The 20,922-nt window shown below is 37.2% G+C and overlaps 1 protein-coding gene across 1 annotated transcript in view; it reads right to left on the reverse strand.

Moving 5' to 3' along the window:
* LOC150084800 (serine/threonine-protein kinase Genghis Khan-like) overlaps nt 1–20,922 on the reverse strand; it is a 477,571-nt gene that overhangs the window by 86,039 nt on the left and 370,610 nt on the right. Inside the window, exons 25-26 of the mRNA XM_090376356.1 lie at nt 6,874–7,013; nt 3,497–3,578 (exon numbers count right to left, since the gene is read on the reverse strand). Of these exons, the coding sequence (XP_090232482.1) occupies nt 3,497–3,578; nt 6,874–7,013 (222 nt within the window). The remainder of the gene's footprint in view (nt 1–3,496; nt 3,579–6,873; nt 7,014–20,922) is intronic.

Raw genomic sequence — 20,922 nt, forward strand, 5'->3', positions numbered from 1 at the left:
AACAATTACAAACTATTCTCAGGTATTTAGCACAGCTGTATTTTTTAGCAAAATTAAGAAAAATTTCAAAATATATTCAAAATTTATTATAGAGATAAAATTAAAAATATAATTAATGACTATTTAATTGAATAATTAAATTTATTAACCACAATCAATGTAATCAAAAATGATAAAAGAAGAGTAAAATGGAAGAGGACGAAGTAAATACTTGAATTATTTGTCAAATAAAGGAGCTGAAGACATATCGTTGAAGAGGATGGAAAAGACTGAAATGGAAGAAATTTTGAAAATTCTGTATTGGTGACATTTAAAATGGCATAAAAATATGAAATATGGAAAGATAGCAGCTGTAAATGAAATTCTGAAAGCTAGAGAGAAAATATTCATAACAGTTACACTGCTTTATCCAGAGGAATGGTAGCCTCTAGTGTACTAAGTAAAAATCTATGCAAGTACTAGAAGTATTGTTGAATGTAACTGTGGTGAAGAACAATAAGGCTTTACAGAAAATAGGAAATACCATGCATCAAATATTTGCAATAATAAGGGGAGGTCACAATGTTGAAATGCAATAATTTGATGGAAGCAAAATAAAAATAAAGAGCTCGCCAAACAGTTTCAAAAACATACATCATGTAGGGTGTACCAGAGAGCAGTTTTCCTAAAAAAAAATCAGAGTAACTGTAAAATGTAGCATATAAGCCAGTTGGATGAATTACATGTTAAATGTTTCTTTCCACTACATTATGTTTTCTTATGGTTAATTGAATAAAAGCTTACCCTATGATTCCCTAAGGTAAGATATACCTTACCTTAGATCCTTATATTTAGATGTTATAAGCCATGCACATTAGGAGTTTAAAATGCATAATTTATTAATGTAAAATAAAATCAAACATTTTTATCATTTTACATATCGGTTTCCATTAAACATTAAAACATGTCAAAAAATTTATGAACAAATAAAAGGAAAAGTGGACATTGTAACTGCCTATGGTATACAGCCAGTCAATGCTCTACATTTGGCATTTATTTTTATTTATTTATTTTGGGTGGGGGGAATGGCTGTCCAAGAAGCCCTATGTATTAATATCTTTCAGAAACTGATTAGCAAACTATATATTTTGGTGTTGGTTCTATCAAAATATCTTATTTGTATGTTGTGACCTCACTCTTGTAAAACAAATTACAGAAAAGCCATGGGAACAAGAATGTATATTTATGATATGCTGATCTTGAAAAAGTGTACATATGATATTTAGATAGTATGAATCAGAGCTGTAATACTCAATATGTTCTACGTTGATAATAATATTAGTAAATTTTACTTTAATTATTTAATTATTTATTTTACTTTAATGTACCGGTAAGTTGTCGATTTTTTCGTTTTTTCCTTTTTAATTTCTGGAGGGTATCATACGGAAGTGTTCCACGTACTATATTGAGGTAAACTCCTCTTATTAATTTACTAATATGATATTTAGAAATCTGCTCTTTCAAGTTTTAGAAAAATATACCATCAAGGATAATCTTTTAAGAAAAATAAATCTGTACAAAAATGGCAAATTGCAATGAGGATGTACTGAATTTTATTACCCATTTTTATAATTTTCAGTGGCTATTCAATAAAATAATTTAAGTCACTGACAACATTTAATGTGGGAGATCATAAAAATTGGATTATTATTGTATGCCAATGATTGCTGTTCAGAGCTGTTCTTTCAATCATTCAATAGGCATATAGGCATTGTGCCAAAGACCAACAAAAAAATTTTGAGCATTTTTTTTTTCCAACAATAAAAACTGTAACAAAGATTTCTTAAATAAATTAATAAGTAGCAAGGAGACATGGCATAATCGGGAGAGTGGTTGAAAATCAATAGCAAGTGCTAATCTTTCGTGAAGACTTAGAGAGATTTCAGCGATGGTTAGAAAAGTGGCATTTATGTTTTAATACATAAAAATAAGGTCATACACTTGGGAAACAGAAACCCCAAGATAATTTATACACTGGGATAAGTTGAATTTAAAAAAAAATAGAGGAAAAAAAGGATTTGGGTGTTAAGATACAGGTAGACTTGAAAAATATCCAGAAATAATAAAAAAAATTTGTTGAGTCTAATACACCATCATCTTCTGCTGCCATTAAAACACTTTTCTCCATTGCCACTGTGACTAATCTGCCTAAATTACACAAACTTACTGGAGAAATTTTTGAGATAGGGGTATTGCTCATGCATGTTTTATTTCAATTAAAAACCAATCATAGCACAATATGTATCAATAAAAATAAGTATGAAAATGGAGAAAGTAATAACAATTTATAACTTTTATGGAACCTATTCCTGATGTTATACGAAAATGGGCATGCTACATTTATATTATGCACCATTTTTTTTGGAAAGTATGACATGCATTACAGCAGGCTCTGCTGTAGATGTCTTTCTTTCTGCATAGATTATTAATTCCTATATGATGACCTTCAAAGATTACCTTAAAATGACATCCAAAGACGACCTTCAAATTTAACAGCATGCAATTCATTTTAGTGAAAGAAAATTACAAAATAGTGAATAGCATTTTGAAGTGGAAGGACAACTAGCTTCTGCAAATCAGCATATTGCACCATATACATGACTGTAAATTGTGTGTATTCTGTGGTCAATTTGCCACAGAATACACACCTCACATTATCAACAGGATTCAATGCACAGAAACAACTAAGAAAGTGTAATAAATGAGTGCGTAAGCTTTTTTTTTTTGTGTATCGCGCATATAATCATTCTTTTTTATATCTTTGAAAATAATAGCACATCTTGTGCGCGCGCACACACACACACACACACACACACACACACACACACACACGAGTAAAATAGTTTCCAAACTGACATATACTTTCTGCTATCACACAAGATCTGCCACTAGACTTACAATTAATGGAAATAGCCCTGCAAGTCTGTTCATGATCTTGAGTGTCATCACTGAAATATTCTAATGTTCTTCTTGGCAACTTTGATCATCCAAGTTGCCAAGAACTTTTAGACTGGGGTTCGAGCCTGTGACCACCAAATACGGAGGATGTGGAAATGTCAGGGAATGACCACTGCATATCCCCGGAGCAATATGGCCTTAGTTGCTAATGCTCCTAAAAACCAAATAACAACAACAACTGAATCAATACAATAAACTTGCTTGATCATGTTGCCCATTTGATTCCAAGATAGTTGCTCAAAATTCTAGATTTTTATACACAAAAAAGGAACATGGCTGAATTCAGTAAAATGCAGTCAGATCTCAAAATTAATTAATTGGCTTCAATGAATAAGAATGTGCACTTCCAAATGACATGAGAACCATTTAAATCTGGAGACTCTTGAACAGTTTCATAAGGTGTGCTTATATGTGGTAGCAAATGATGGATTATGCACAAGTCTGAAAACTATTTGACTCCATTCTGTACATGGAAATTAAAAAACAAAATATTACCTACCCTGAAAATACATGGTATATCTTTCTTGTTTGCATGAATGACATCTGATTCAAGTACTGAGCTTACAGAAAATTCTTCATCTCTGCAAAAGTTAAGATTTAGACAGTCAGTCGCCAAACAGCCTCTACAGAACTTAAAACTACTCTTAAAATATTATATATACATTGTATTTATGAAAATACATGTTGTTGCCAAGTAAGTATGCATGTGGACATTTGCACTGGAAAAATTTTCAACACTTATTGTGACTTATCTTTCTTGTGTAAGATTTAAACCTACAATTCTAATAAACTTCCATTTATTCTTGAGATGGTTAAGGCCACAAGAGTTTATACAAATATATTCACTGGGACTGCATACACATTGAATTATTAAAAGCAGCTTAGATTTTTAACTCCACGCAGTTAACAACAGGCCATGTATTTTTTCATGAAAGCATGCATGCTTGAATTCACAAACTCCTTACTTGTGGCCATGCATGTTAACCACTGGACCATGGCTAGTCTGAGGTACCATGTTTAGCATGCAATATAAAAGTATACAACAATTTCACAAAATGTATAATTTTTATATACAATAAACAGAAGTTTAAGTTTCCTGATGTTTGTATCACCCTTCAAGTACAGGCCAGGAAAAAATAAATAAAATAAAAAATGAGAAATATTCATAAGCAGGCAAACTATGAAAGTTCACAACCTACTTTTGGCATGCCTTTATATAAAAAACTGTTTTCTCTTTATAGATTGCTGATGATAATAATGTTACAGCATCTTACTTATATGAGGTGTGACAATAAAAGTTCCATCACATATTATGAGTTTGAAAATAAACAAAAGTGGTATGTTGTAGTTCAAACTTCCTCCAACATGAGTTACTACAGAGATTGTCCAGTAGGCTGACAGGTTGCAAGTAAAAACCAGTTTTGTTAGTAGTGTTAATGTTCTGCATTATCATTTTGCAGTGGAGCAATGAAAAAATATGAGATTTTGCACAACTATCAGTACTACGTAACTAGAACAAGCAACTAATACATTAAAGGCAACGAAGTAGCACATTAACTGAAAGTAACCCATAGATGGGGGTTGAACTTGTGGCTCCAAGCATGCAAGACTGTGGCTCTCATTTTGGATGTTGAGTTTTAAAAAAAATAATCTCCACAATCATATTGTGTTATATCAATAATTATATTGATATAACACAATAACAGATAAATCTTTTATTTCAAAAAATGTCTTGTTAACATTATTAGACAAACAACAAAGAAAATTCAAGTACAAAATACTACTTACAAAACAACAAACACAGAATCTTGTTGGGCTTTTGATCTGGTGCATGCTATGTGCATGTTCCATTTTGAAACAGCCAAAAGACTTAAGTATAGCTACATACAAAAGGCCACATTCTGTTGCAGAAATTTGCAATAGCAGGCAAATTCTCACTTGGAGAGAAAAAATTAAAATTTTTAAATATACAATCAGCAACTGAAATCAACCATCCAGTGCTATTTAGTCTGCTAGATGAAGTGAATCATGCATTGTTTCTGTATTACAATATTTATCAGCATAACTGTATACTAATATTTGTGCCGAAACATCTTATTTCTATTAATTCTTTTCACTGCATAACAATCAGTAAAATTATCATGAGCTCAAAAAAGGGGGAAATCACGAACGAACACAGAGGTTTAAAAAAAGTGTGGAACAAGAAATTTTTGTAAATAGAAATTAAAGGAAAACCTCAATGTTTAATTTGTCATTTACAACTTCAGAACAATCAATTAATCAACACTGAGCAATACTTTCAAGGAAATCATTCAGATTTCAGAAATAAATATCCTAATGCCAACAGGAGAAAGAATGCTGCTGAAGAACTGCAAAAGAAAACCATAGTTCAATAAAGCTGTTTTTCAAACTAAACACAACCAAAGTAAGTTTTATTGGTTTAAATCACAAAAGTAGGAGCTCTTTAACAGATGGAAAGTTTCTGAAAACTGCACATATACGAGGGCTGTTCAACGAAGAATGATCATAATTTTTTTTCCCCTCGCAACACACCATTATTAATCATCCATATTTTGATGGTCCTTTTCAAAGTAATCCCCATTTGATGAAATACACTTACTCCAACATTGTTGATGGAAATGGTTCCTGTACTTTATGCCCCATGATGTCATTTGATCTGTTAGTAATGTGGTCAAGAATATTATCACTCCTAGAACTTTCTCTAATGCTGGTACAAATAATAATCATCTAATTTATATTTAAAAAATTTTCCCCATGGTAAGTTTTCATCTGGGACAGATAAAAGTCACCCATAATAAGACATTCACGCTTGCTTGCTCATTCCATATACATGTAAAAATTCTCATCATATCCTTGACAGTTTTCTGGTCTGCAGATTACTCCCACTCTCGATATACCTTTATTTCCAACTAACTCACATCACACAGACTCTATACTGGCAGATGTAACTTCAGACTCAGCAAAAGCTCGTTTTGTGCTCAGACCATTTTTTGATAAGAAGCATGACCCAACCATCCCTCCCTTCTTATCTTCCCTATCTTTCCTAAATACATTATATGTACCGTAGTGAAACTTGTCACCCCCAATTTCTGAGTGGCATGACATTTCTGAGAGCCCTATTATATCAGCATTAGTTGTCCTAACCAGGAGTTTAAATTCAGCCGTTTTACTGACAATACTCCTGACATTATTATAGGCACAGTTAAGACTAATTAATCTTCTACAATTTACTACTCTAATACACCCCTTGAAGTTATTAAGGTTTGTATCCTAAGCTTTTCTTCTCCCTCATTTGAAATTTTGCGACCCTCAGAGCATCTTATCAACATCAGCCATTGTGACAACAAACAAGAATTCTTGAGGCGAATATAAAAGTGCAGACTCACCATAAACCTCTTTTAACATCTCACATGCCTCAACTGATGTTTGCTTGAGAAGGAAACAAAATTTAAGAGCAGCATACTGTTCTTCATGTGTCATGTCCATTGTTAAGTAGACAAAACTGAACAGGCATAAACTTGACCGAATGCCAAGGTCACACCATGCACGTGAGTCAACTGCACATTTGCTATGTGATGCAGCTTGGTGTAGTCTTAAATTCCACAGCTCAGCTATAAATAACAAGCAGTATGGTTGTTCATGAAAAATTACAATATATCAGATAACAGATGTTGCTGGATCAATAAATAATTTCAACCAAGCAAAAAAACATTGAATTCCACACAGTTTGCTATAGTGTTAAAAAAAATAATGGCTGGCTAACCACAGAGATTTGGTTACAATTAAAGTGCTTTTCTGAGTATTTGGAACAAATATAATTTTTAACTACAAACTTATTTGATAAATTACTCTCACCTCATATCCAGGACCTGAGAAACCCAAATGCATGGCTGTGCATTTTTGTCCTGAATAAGGTCATACAAAAACAATTTGAAATCACACACAACAACAAACTGGCGCATCCATCCTTTTTTCACACCTCCTGGTTTGGGGACCTAGATTAAATGTAGTTAAAAATAAATACCACATGCACTGTTGCATACAGTAATGTTAATATTTTTGCTATAAAGCAATTTCATTGACAAATATTATAAAAATACCAAAAAACACAAAAGAGGTTCCCATAAACAGAAGAGCCCATTAATAACTGTGTGGCAATGTAAACATAAAAAAGCTGCCATCCACAGAGAGAGAGAGAGAGAGAGAGAGAGAGAGAGAGAGAGAAGAAAGTTAGGTAATGTACACAGTGCATTACATTTCAGGTGCATTCAATTTTTTTCCTTAATTTTTTTTTTTTAGTAAATATACAAAGGGTACTAGGAAAGTTTTGCAATATGACGCAACAATGAATCACAGGAAGCTGCTTGTTGCTGCGTGTTGAGACATGTTCATACGTGCATAGTAGCCGCCGCACCAAGTCGATGGGCTCAGTTATTCATTAGTAGTGAGAGTGTAAAGTGCTTGCGATGGCATCGTGGTCACGAAATGAGATAAGGACAGTTTTGCGGTATAATTTCGTGCGTGGTTTAACCATAGACCAGTGCTTAGAAGAAATGACTCTTGCACTAGATGATGATTGTCCACATTGTACAACGATATTCAGGTGGTATAGAGAATTCCAAAGGGGAAATTTCACTCTGGAGGATTCTGAGAGGCCGGGAAGGCCACAAACGTCAGTTACGGAGGAAAACGTTACTGCTGTGAGGAAAATGCTTGACGAAAACAGGCGAGTGACCTACCAACAGATAGAGGATACTTTGGGCCTAAATGCACCAGCAATTCGTTCGATTCTGCAAGATCATTTTCACGTGAAGAAACTTTGTTCTCTCTGGGTGCCGCATCAACTGACTGAAGAGCAGATGACACGACGTGTGACTTGGTGCCGGGAGATGTTAAAAAAGTTTGATAAGGGACAATCTCGGTATGTGAACAACATCGTGACAGGTGACGAGACTTGGCTGTACTATTACGATCTGCCGACCAAGGCTCAAAACAAAGTTTGGGTCTTTGATGATGACGACACACCCGTAATTGTCAGAAAATCCCGATCTGTAAAGAAGAAAATGATAGCTGTATTTTTCAAATCGAGTGGAATTGTGGAACGTGTCGTTTTGGACACGCAGAAGACAGTCACAGCTAAGTGGTATACTGAACAATGCCTGCCTAAAGTCATTGGATCTATGAAGAACCTGCGGCCAAAGTCAAGAATGGACACCTGGTACCTCCATCACGATAATGCTGCAGCTCACCGCGCCAAAGCCTGCACCGAATATTTGACCACGACAGGACTGAAACTTCTCGAGCACCCTCCCTACAGTCCAGACCTTGCTCCCTGCGACTTTGCACTGTTCCCGCATGTGAAAATGAAGCTAAAAGGGAGGCGGTTTTCCAGTGATGAGGACCTTCTACGGGCTTGGGACAACGAGTGTGCTTTACTCCCTAGTGAAACTTGGCAGAACTGGTTTAAAGATTGGTTTCGGAGGATGGAGAGGTGTATTGAATGTAGAGGAAATTACTTTGAAAAAATTAAATAAACAAAGCTGTATTTAGACTCAAGCGTTTAGGGCATAAGCCTCAAGCTATGAAGGAGTCTAGACTATGTATAAATATAGTGCAAATGCATCAGGAATACATAGCTATATCTGAATAAATCAGATTATTAATAAAACGGCATCGTTTTAAGTTATATCTCATATTGTGAATACCTTCACAACGAGTTGCCATGATATTGCACTACTTCGAATAAGTAACGCTTCACCTAAGGAGAAGACTAATGTTACTTATTCTCAGATGGATACCACCACCCAGACGGCACCGTTTCAGGGCTATTTGGCCCTTCTTCGGTGGGTGGGTAGGTACCCGAGTGATGCAATGATGGCAAAACAGTTATGAAGTATAACTCCACAATATGAGAGATGCCTGATGGTGTATCATATATTTAGACTCAAGCGTTTAGGGCATAAGCCTCAAGCTATGAAGGAGTCTAGACTATGTATAAATATAGTGCAAATGCATCAGGAATACATAGCTATATCTGAATAAATCAGATTATTAATAAAACGGCATCGTTTTAAGTTATATCTCATATTGTGAATACCTTCACAACGAGTTGCCATGATATTGCACTACTTCGAATAAGTAACGCTTCACCTAAGGAGAAGACTAATGTTACTTATTCTCAGATGGATACCACCACCCAGACGGCACCGTTTCAGGGCTATTTGGCCCTTCTTCGGTGGGTGGGTAGGTACCCGAGTGATGCAATGATGGCAAAACAGTTATGAAGTATAACTCCACAATATGAGAGATGCCTGATGGTGTATCATATATTTAGACTCAAGCGTTTAGGGCATCTAAAACGGAAACGGTGCCGTCTGGGTGGTGGTATCCATCTGAGAATAAGTAACATTAGTCTTCTCCTTAGGTGAAGCGTTACTTATTCGAAGTAGTGCAATATCATGGCAACTCGTTGTGAAGGTATTCACAATATGAGATATAACTTAAAACGATGCCGTTTTATTAATAATCTGATTTATTCAGATATAGCTATGTATTCCTGATGCATTTGCACTATATTTATACATAGTCTAGACTCCTTCATAGCTTGAGGCTTATGCCCTAAACGCTTGAGTCTAAATATATGATACACCATCAGGCATCTCTCATATTGTGGAGTTATACTTCATAACTGTTTTGCCATCATTGCATCACTCGGGTACCTACCCACCCACCGAAGAAGGGCCAAATAGCCCTGAAACGGTGCCGTCTGGGTGGTGGTATCCATCTGAGAATAAGTAACATTAGTCTTCTCCTTAGGTGAAGCGTTACTTATTCGAAGTAGTGCAATATCATGGCAACTCGTTGTGAAGGTATTCACAATATGAGATATAACTTAAAACGATGCCGTTTTATTAATAATCTGATTTATTCAGATATAGCTATGTATTCCTGATGCATTTGCACTATATTTATACATAGTCTAGACTCCTTCATAGCTTGAGGCTTATGCCCTAAACGCTTGAGTCTAAATATATGATACACCATCAGGCATCTCTCATATTGTGGAGTTATACTTCATAACTGTTTTGCCATCATTGCATCACTCGGGTACCTACCCACCCACCGAAGAAGGGCCAAATAGCCCTGAAACGGTGCCGTCTGGGTGGTGGTATCCATCTGAGAATAAGTAACATTAGTCTTCTCCTTAGGTGAAGCGTTACTTATTCGAAGTAGTGCAATATCATGGCAACTCGTTGTGAAGGTATTCACAATATGAGATATAACTTAAAACGATGCCGTTTTATTAATAATCTGATTTATTCAGATATAGCTATGTATTCCTGATGCATTTGCACTATATTTATACATAGTCTAGACTCCTTCATAGCTTGAGGCTTATGCCCTAAACGCTTGAGTCTAAATATATGATACACCATCAGGCATCTCTCATATTGTGGAGTTATACTTCATAACTGTTTTGCCATCATTGCATCACTCGGGTACCTACCCACCCACCGAAGAAGGGCCAAATAGCCCTGAAACGGTGCCGTCTGGGTGGTGGTATCCATCTGAGAATAAGTAACATTAGTCTTCTCCTTAGGTGAAGCGTTACTTATTCGAAGTAGTGCAATATCATGGCAACTCGTTGTGAAGGTATTCACAATATGAGATATAACTTAAAACGATGCCGTTTTATTAATAATCTGATTTATTCAGATATAGCTATGTATTCCTGATGCATTTGCACTATATTTATACAAAGCTGTATTGCAAAACTTTCCTAGTACCCTTTGTAGTTATCTTCTTATCAATTAATCACTAAGATAACTTTAAAGAAAAAACACCAAATTACTTAATAAACAAACTCTGTAGTTTTACTTTTGCTAAACTTATATGCATGGTTTAATTACAACTGTGCAATATTTATTACTTATACTTTGTTTTTAAGTTTCTCCACACACACACACACACACACACACACACACACACACACACACACACACACACACACACACACACACACACACACACACACACGCACACACACACACACACACACACCAATGAATTTCTTTTTTCCACCTATACTGTATGGAAAAAAGAAATAACAATTACCAGATTTCTATTTGTCCGATTTTAATGAAATTGGATATCAGTTCAATATATCTTTCTAAAATAACTAAGTATAAAGTTTAATGAAAATTCGTTCACTGTGGATGGATGGGTGCATGGACATCACAATCCCCACCCACAATGTTTTTTAGGAATCAAATCTACAACTTCATGAGCCAGCTTCTACTCTTTCAGATTAATGAAAAATTAATATTAATGAATAATGAATATTAATGAAAAATTAATGAATAATCCGACTCTTCCGGACTTTGATCCTGCCCATTCTTCTTTACGGATCGGAAACATGGATTTGTCTCAAGTTAGATTTGAACAAACTTGAGGTATTCCAAATGCGATGCCTACGGCAGATCTTGGGCATCTCTCTTCGCGACCGCATCACTAATGATACCATCCGCGCCAGATGCCAACAGCAACCAACCATTGCCGACCAAATCCAGAAGCGAAGGCTCAGATGGTTTGGCCACGTATGTAGAATGGGCACGAACAGAATACCATCCACACTCCTTTGGAGACAACGACCCACCCAATGGAGCATCCAACGGACCGCGCCTAGGAAAACGTGGGCCAAGCAAGTGGAAGATGACTTGAAGAGCCGACGTCTCGACCTTAACCAGGCCAGGACTGAAGCCATGGATCGTAAGGTATGGAAGAACATCACAGAGCAAGTCCGAAACCCTGCGGCACCTACAGCAGCATACTGGTTGCGTGGCCAACCGCCTCCCCCAGCTGCCAGCTAAGGACCAAAGAAGAAGAAGAAGAATGAAAAATTATCTGAAAGTAATAATTATGTTATTAATTATGCTGTTCACTAGGTTAACCTTTTTCTAAAAAAACGAAGGGGCAAAATGATATTTGCAAAGGTTTCCATAACACACTGGAATTTTGACACTGCCTATTTAAAAATGCCGAATGCCAGAAGAACACAATAAGAATTATAGGCAACAATCAGTCCTTCATATTATAAGCATTTTTTAAATGGTTCTTTTGACAAAGATATCATTTTTACGGTTGCAACTCCTAAGGCATCATGGACCCTGCAAAGGGTTCATTAACTGCACAAGTAGCTTAAATTAATTAATTAATTAAATTTATTGATCTTATTAATTTAAAATATCATGCCCCAGACTAGAGCAGCAAAGCAACGGGCACAAAGTGGCAGAAGTGCTGTGACTCAGGGTAGAACTGAGGGGCAATTCTCCAATGCATCACAGCCTTAAAAAAATGTGCAACTTGTGAAATGTTTGCCGAACTCTCTGGACAGAACATGATCTAGCCAAGGAGGATGTCTTTGAATGTGCAAGGTGCAGAGGGTGTCTAGAAATTAGGCATCAACTTAGCATTCTACTGGGCGTCTATGAGAGCTTGAGGTGTAGGGTAGATGCCCTCGAAGAAATTAATATGAGGGGCCTGTCAAACTCTCAGCTGCCCAACTCAACGCCAGAGCTCACTCCTGGGCATCAGGCAACAGAGTGGCAATCTCCAAGGCAGAATGTGCTGGTCCCAAAGGAACTAATTATTGTTGGTGACTCTATTGTCAGGGATACGGGAATATATTGTACAAAAAGGATAGATGGAACAGGACTAGGGTATGTCTGCCAGGTGCAAAAGTTGATGACGTTGTAAAGCATATGTCATCTTTTAAGGGCACAAAAGGTGATATTGTTGTAGACGTATGTTGGCACCAATGACATTAAGAGTAGGAGATCTGCAGATTTACTTAACAAGTACAGGTCAATGTTGCAAAAAAGTCGTGAATAAGGGTTAAATTTGAAAGTGTCTGCAGTTCTGCCCAGACACGATAGGAGGGAGTACATGATGAGAGCTTTGTCAATCAATTTGTCCCTGGAGGAAATGTGCAAGGCTCAAGGGTTGAAATTTTTTTCAGCTTGGTCTGTACTTGTTAACAGGACAGACTCCTTCTACAGGGGTGGGATACACTTAAACAGAAAGGGTGCAAGAATATTCGCTGATGCTATCGAGGCAGTGTTAGGTGGGTATGAAAACTGCTAGCTTGGGGGGATTCACAGACTAAAAGGTTAAAAGTAGCCGCAGGCAGAGGTGAAGGTGATTCTTGCACAACTTCTATTAGAATAAGTAGAGACCTGAAGCGAGGGGTGCTGGGGGTTTCAGGGACTGATGGCAATTGTGAAACAGGTGGGTATATGGGATGTGTTAGGGTAACTAATAATAAGAATAGGTACATGTATACTTACATGTATACCAATGCTAGAAGAATAGTAAATAAATTTGATGGATTTGAAATGTTGGTCAAGACATCAAAGGCAGATACTGTTGGGATAGCAGGGTCGTGGTGTCACACAGATATAAGAAATGCAGAACTAGAATTTGGGGAGTACAATGTGTACGTAGCTGAGTGTTCAGGAGCGGGAGTGCAGTAGCACACGCTCTTTGAGTAGACCGGTGTTCAATCCCCTGACTGTTGAATACGGTCGATCTGCCAACCTGCACTGGACCAGCGTGGCAGATTATGGTCCATTTCCCTCAGCATGAATTGTTGAGGAGGCTTTCATCCTGCAGTGGATTCATAATGGCTGCACTATACTTTTTTTTTGTGTGTACAGAAAGGATAGACAGGATAGGAAGGGAGGTGGTGTTATGCTGTTAATTAAGAAAAACATAAAATCAAAAAAAGTGCATCCAGTTGATATAGATGAACAGTGCACTGTTGAGTCAGTTTGGTGTGACATAAGCACTGCAAAAGCAAAAATAAGAGTAGGAGTGTGTTATAGGCCTAATGACTCGAATGAATACAATGAACAATTGTACAGAGAAATAGAGTGGGCTAGTAAATCAGAATGTCTTATAATGGGGGATTTTAACTTCCCAAATATTGACTGGAACTTGTGGGTTGGTCACTAACACACTAGTAAGACTTTTGTGGATTTATCGGATGATTGTTTTCTGCAGCAGCATGTTCGAGAGGCAACCAGGGAGGGTAATACTCTTGATCTGGTTATCAGCAGTGATCATTCGTGTATTAAGAATTTGCAGATAAAAGAACCACTAGGTGGCAGTGATCACAGTGTACTGACGTGGGATTTACTTAAAGATATAATTACCATCAGGGGTAAAGGAAAGGATTTTTGCTTCCGTAAAGGTGAGTACAGTAGTCTCAGACAGTTTTTAAATTCTGTACAGTGGGATCAACTGACGATGTTACCAACAGTAAATTCTAAGTGGGAAGCATTCAAGGAATTAATCGTGAATGATACTAAAAGTTTCATACCTATTAAGAATTGTTCAACGTTTAGGCCTAAATGGTTGTCAAATGAACTAATGAGACTCGTGGCAGAGAAGAAAAATGCATGGGATGCATATAAATTATCAGGCGACACAGAAGCCTATGGCATATATATATAAGCTAGTCTGTAATCAGATCACAAAGGAGGTTAGGCAGGTGAAGGCAGATTACAATAAATCTTTGGCAAAAGATGCTAAGAAAAACAGCAAGGATTTCTTTACTTATATAAACTCTAAAAGGAAGGGGATGAATCTGATTAGTCCACTGGATATCGATGGTTCGACTGTTGATGATCCTGCTCAGATAGCAAACAAACTGAATGAGTATTTTGCATCTACATTCACACGTGAGGAGTTATTAAGGTTTGAAAATGGCAGAAGGTTATCAAATTATAGCAGGGTGCTTAATGATTTTGTAATAACTGAGAGCAAAGTGCAGAAGAAATTGTTGACGTTAAATATAAGAAAGGCACCTGGGGTGGATGGGTTATATTAAAGGAGGTGGCAAAGCAACTAAGCAAACCCTTAGATGTAATTATGAGAGCATCCTTGGACTCAGGGGAGGTCCCCACGGACTGGAGATGTGCAAATGTATCCCCAAGGGTGACACGAGTAATTACAGACCAGTTAGTTTAACTTCTGTTCCGGGTAAAATTATGGAGTCACTGGTTAAAGATGCATTGCAGGATCATCTAGACAAGACTGCAGCAATAATTCAGACACAGCAAGGGAAAGTCTTGTCTGACAAATTTGATAGGATATTATGATGTGGTTACAAAGGAACTGGATGCAAAAAATAATTTTGATATCATATATTTGGATTTCAGGAAAGCTTTTGACACAGTTTCGCATGGAAGACTATTGTACAATTTGGAGCTGAATGGTATTAAGGGTAAGTTGCTACAATGGATAAAAGGATGGTTGAGTGGGAGAAGACAGAGGGTGGTAATTAATGGGTGCTGCTCTTCGTGGATTAATGTTATTAGTGGAGTCCCACAGGGTTCGGTTCTGGATCCACTGTTGTTTTGTATATTTATCAATGATATTGATGAAGCTATATCAGGCTTAGTGTCGAAGTTTGCAGATGATACAAAGGTTGGCAGTGTTGTTAATGACAGTAATGGCAGTGTGCTACTGCAACAGGATTTAGATAATTTGGGCAGATGGGCTAAGAACTGGCAACTGAAGTTTAACCTTGACAAGTGCAAAGTACTGCATATGGGTAGAAGTAACCCCAGAGAAATGTACCAACTGTGTGGTACTTCACTTAAGGTGGTAGAAAATGAAAAAGACCTGAGAGTAATTGTGCAGTCAGATATGAAGTTTTCTGAGCAATGCAGACATGCTGCCAGGGCAGATCATGGGGTTTTATCAATGATATATAGGAATTTTGCTAGCAGGGAAAAGGAGGTGATTGTCCCTCTGTATAATGCAATGGTCAGGCCACGCCTTCCTAAAATGAGGCCTCCAGACCTGCGTACAGGTCTGGAGGCCTCATTTTAGGAAGGATGTAGATTTGCTTGAGCGTGTACAGAGAAGGGCAAAAAGATTGGTGAGGGGGAATGAAAAGATCCTCTTACCAAGAGAGGCTTAAGTTCTGCAAATCGCAGTGATCTGGTTGAGGTGTATAAGGGTTGAGCACGCTGAATTCTGATGGTATCCTTCCACTTGTTCAGATTACAAACCTAAGGGGACATAAATTCAAATTAAGAAAAGACAGATGTAGAACAGATGTGCGGAAATTTACCTTTAGCCAGCGGGTGGTTAATTGCTGGAACAAACTTCCATCTGTTGTTGTGGACGTTGATAGGTTAAATAAATTTAAGGAGGAACTGGACAGGCATTTGGAAGGAATGGTATGGTGTTTTTTTTTTTTTTTTTTTTTTGGCTGATGCTGCATAAGCTCATACGCTTGCTTTCTTGCATCACATGCCACTACTACTAAATATGACTTACTGATATTTTTCTTCTGGTCAAGACAATGCATTTCTCTGTCACATTAAAATTTAATATAATATTACAGTGACAGCAGCTTTTTTTATGCAAAAACATCTATAGCAGCACCTAACAATGGAATGTAATGAAAAAATGGAATGTAATAATGACAGTGACTAATCATACTTCCTGCAGTAGTAACTGAAGGAAGTATGATTGTGATGCCACACTATTCAACAAATGGCTACAATTATACTTGTAATTAGGCTATTGGCTGGGATTTCGCTAACCTCTAACAAGCCAAGGATGTTTTCGCTTAAAACATCTTTCATGCGTACAGGGTACACATGGGTTTTTTTTTATGTTTTTTCTTTTCCTTGCAACTTCTACATGACATTTTCCCTTTCTTTTAAATATTTTCCTAAAGCAGAAACTTTCAGATAAAATGAGCAGTATATGGAGACAACCTTCTCTAATAAAATTCAAAAGGAAAAACTATAGCATTTACTCAGTTTGAAGTGTACAGCTACACAAGTGGGATAGATTAAAACAAGTAATAAGAATAAAATGTGTATAACAGAGTTTAATAACACTGTGTGAGGGTAAGTCTGATGAGCAGTAAATCAAATGATGGATGTCAAGGAGAAACTGAATTGTTATTCCTGGGAAAGCATCCATTTCCAAAATTTGCAGGAGCTGCAGTACACTTAGTGGCTGTCACACAGCCACAGGCTGGAGTCCATCAGCTGGTAAGTCTGTTGAAAAATGCCAGTTCTATAGATCGTGCTGGCACAGAGCTGATCAATATCTATGCCAAAGTGATTCACAAGATTTACCATACTTGGAAGGGAACATCCATTGCAGGCTTCTGACCTAGTCATAGCTAGAGTGTAGCAGCCTAGCTTCAGTTCTGTATGCTATTCTTTGGCTGCAAAGAAGAGAAATAATTTTGGAAAGATTTGGTTTGGTGTGTCTATTCTTTATGTGAGTAGCTTTGCCAGGTTGATGATATTAGTACTGATTATGATTAATTCCCAGCAGATCCAGTTAAAAGTGATATAAACAATATTTCTTGATTGTAAAAGCCTTTCTAAGTGTATTATTAAACCACTGTAGGTTACATTATTCAATACTTAGGAAGTTTTGAGTTGAGCAAACAATGCAGAAGACCTACTGGGAAACAAGTAGAGTGTAACAAGGGGATATATTTTCTTTTTATACTCTGGGACAACCACACAGTCAGAGGAGTTCACAAGATCGAAAGAATACAAGATACAGCAGTGTATTTAGCAGTCACGGGCTTGATCCTCAGTCACTCAAAGCACATGTACTTATACACCTCAGAACATATTGCATTATACAGTTTGGACGGTAAACATCCTTATGCTATAAGAGTCTTTTTCTTGATGTTTGTAAAGTGCTACGAGAAGGTGAGTTGTTCATCCTAGGTGACTCCTAAATCAATGTGATGAGTAACTGTTGATAGGAAGGCCATCTAGTAGGACTGCGATTGTTATTTTTATTCCTTTTGTTCAAAAAAGTGATCTACCCGGGCCTGTCAGGATTTAGCTTTGAGGTAAGTTACAGGGTCTGAAATCTGGTGTGTGGCAGCCAGCATGTAAAGTGCTTTGGCTCTCTTGTGAGAAGAGGTCACCTTGAGTTTGTCTGCATAGGAAATAAATTTCTTATGGAGCAACATAAAGAGATCCAGGACTGCTGCAAAAAGGGATGCCGACAGAATGCCTCCTTGGGGTACACCTTTGTTTATGGTGAACTTGAAGCAATTGTTATTATGCATCACAAGGATTTGTTTTCCGGCCAATAGTTCTCTAAAAAGCGTGAGTATAGGGCCTGTAATTCTGAAGTAGTTCTTAAGGATTATAAGTAGGGAACAGATGGAGGGTCTGCCCTATGCAGCTTTGATATACAGGAAAAGTATATCCATTGTCCTCTTGTTTAGGGAATTTGGATTCTACAAGTCTCAAGGAGGTTTGAGGTTTTGATCTGTTCTTTATAGCAGGTGTAGGCAGTTGGGTTTATGACTGAAGCAGTGCTCATTTATGTGTGTGAGGATGGGTCTCAAAGATTTTTAGCATTTGCATTATATGGAGATCGGTCTATTTTCCTTATTAAATTTTGTATGTTGTTCTTTGATATGGGCCTTGCGATGCACTTTTTCCAGAGAGAAGATATAGTTAGAGATGCGACAATCCTGTTACAAAGTTTAGTGTTTCATTGCTACAAGAAATCAGAAACAACCATAGTTTTATGAGTAATTCAACCTTATAAGTGATTCCTTTTGCTGCAGGAAGCATAATTAAACATATTCACAAATCATTCAGCAAAGGTAGGAGTGCTTAAACCACCACAGAGCATCCTGACCATTGTTGTAGAGATAGCCACGGTCAAAATACAATGGTTCACTGCTACTGATCCATTCTTTTCTGAAGTTTTTCTTGAAAGCTATGAAGCGAAAAGCTGGATTGGAATTATATATATGTAAAATATTTTTTTATATAAATATTTTTTGCCCTGGAATGTAATTTACACCTCATACCTATACTGACAGATTGATGGCAATGCATCTATACAAAAATGCGATCACAGTTTAGGGCAGTACAGCAAATCAAAAGAAGAAATTTTTGGGGCATTCTTTTTACATTTTTTCTAGAAGTTCACTCTCAAAATTCCTAAGGCAGCACAAAGACAGTGGCTAAACTAGCAGAGTTTTACAGCCAGATGCTTTAACCTGTTATACATACATGGTTATCTGAATACTGTATGTGTGCATGCATGTAATGGCTGCGAAAAACTGAGCCTCAACACAAAATGTTAACATCTAAGTTAACCATCTTATGTGTTGCAGACTCACAACTGTATATGTAACTGTTAGAGGTCTGCGCAGGCCGGGTAACATGAATGATGTTCGGGGTGGGTACGAATAATTGTAATGAACTGTTATTCCAAACATTTAGCATTAGTAGAGGCACATTATGCAAGAAACAAACTTATACAGCATCAGCCAAAAAAAAAAAAAAAAAAACCCCCCTTCCCATTTCACCCATCAATTCACTTCAAAAATTGGTCTGATTCTGCTTTGAATTTATTTAAGCTATTAACTTCCACAATGACAGATGGAAGTTTGTTCCAGCAATCAATTACCCGCTGGCTAAAGGAAAATTTCCGTACATACATCTATTCAACAACTGTCTTTCCTCAATTTCAGTTTATGCTCCCTCAGGTTTATAATCTGAGCAAGAGGAAAATTCCCATCAGCATTGAGCTTGCTCAATCCATTTAAGGCCTTATACACCTCAATCATATCGCCTCGCACATGCCTAGTCTCCACAATCTGCAATTTGCAGACCTTAAGCCTTGCTTCATAAGAGTACCCCATTGTTCCCCTCACCACTCTTGTTGCCCTTCTCTGTACGTGTTCTAGCAACTCTACATCTTCCTAAAATGAAAGGCTTCCAGACTGATACGCAGTACTCAAGGTGTAGCCTGACCATTGCTTTATACAAGGGGATAATCATCTCCTTATCCCTGCTCGCAAAATTCCTGTATATCATTGACAAGACCCCATGACTTACTCTGGCAGCCTTGTCTGCTCAGAAAACTTCATATCTGACTACACAATTACCCCCCCCCCCCTCAGGTCTCTTTCATTCTCTACTACCCTGGGTGTAACACCACCCACTTGGTACATTCTCTGAGGTAGCAGTTTCTACTGCTACCCATATGCAGTACTTTGCATTCATCAATGTTAAACTTCAGTTGTTACTTCTCAGCCTATCTGACCAACTTTTCCGGATCCTGTTGCAGCAGCATAGTGTTATTAACAACCCTCCCAACCTATGTATCATCTGCAAACTTTGACATTAAGCTTGACATGCCTTCATTAATATCATTGATAAATATAAAAAACAACAATGGGCCCAACACCGAACCCTGGGTGACACCACTAATAACATTACTCAATGAAGAGCAGTATCCATTGATTAACACACTCTGTCTTCTCCTGCTGAACCATCATTTTATCCATTGTGGCAAATTGCCCTTAATGCCATACTGCTCCATTTGTACAGTAGTCTTCCAGGTGCAAAAGTATCAAAAGCTTTCCTGAAATCCAAGTATGTGAAATCAAAATTATTTTTTGCATCTAGTTCCTTTGTGACCACATCATAGTATCCAATCAAATTGGTCAGACAAGACTTTCCCTTAACAAACCCAAGCTGTGTCTGAATTATTACTGCTGTCTTGTCTAGATGATCCTGCAATGCTTCTTTAAGCAGTGACTCCATTATTTTCCCTGAAACAGAAGTCAAACCCAACAGGTCTGTAATTACTCATGTAACCCCTTTGCCTTTGTGAATTGGAGATACATTTGCACATCTCCAGTCCGTGGGGACTTCCCCTGAGTCCAAGGATGCGCTCATAATTATGACTAAAGGTCTGCTTACTTCCTTTGCCACCTCTTTAAATATAACCAAATAGATTCCATCCACCTCATGTGCCTTGTTTATGTTTAACTTCAGCAATTTCTCCTCCACTTTGCTCTCAGTTATTACAAAA

Source organism: Mastigoproctus giganteus, chromosome 6 (genome assembly GCF_048544385.1).
Source record: "Mastigoproctus giganteus isolate SK-2022 chromosome 6, ASM4854438v1, whole genome shotgun sequence".
Taxonomy (NCBI): domain Eukaryota; kingdom Metazoa; phylum Arthropoda; class Arachnida; order Uropygi; family Thelyphonidae; genus Mastigoproctus; species Mastigoproctus giganteus.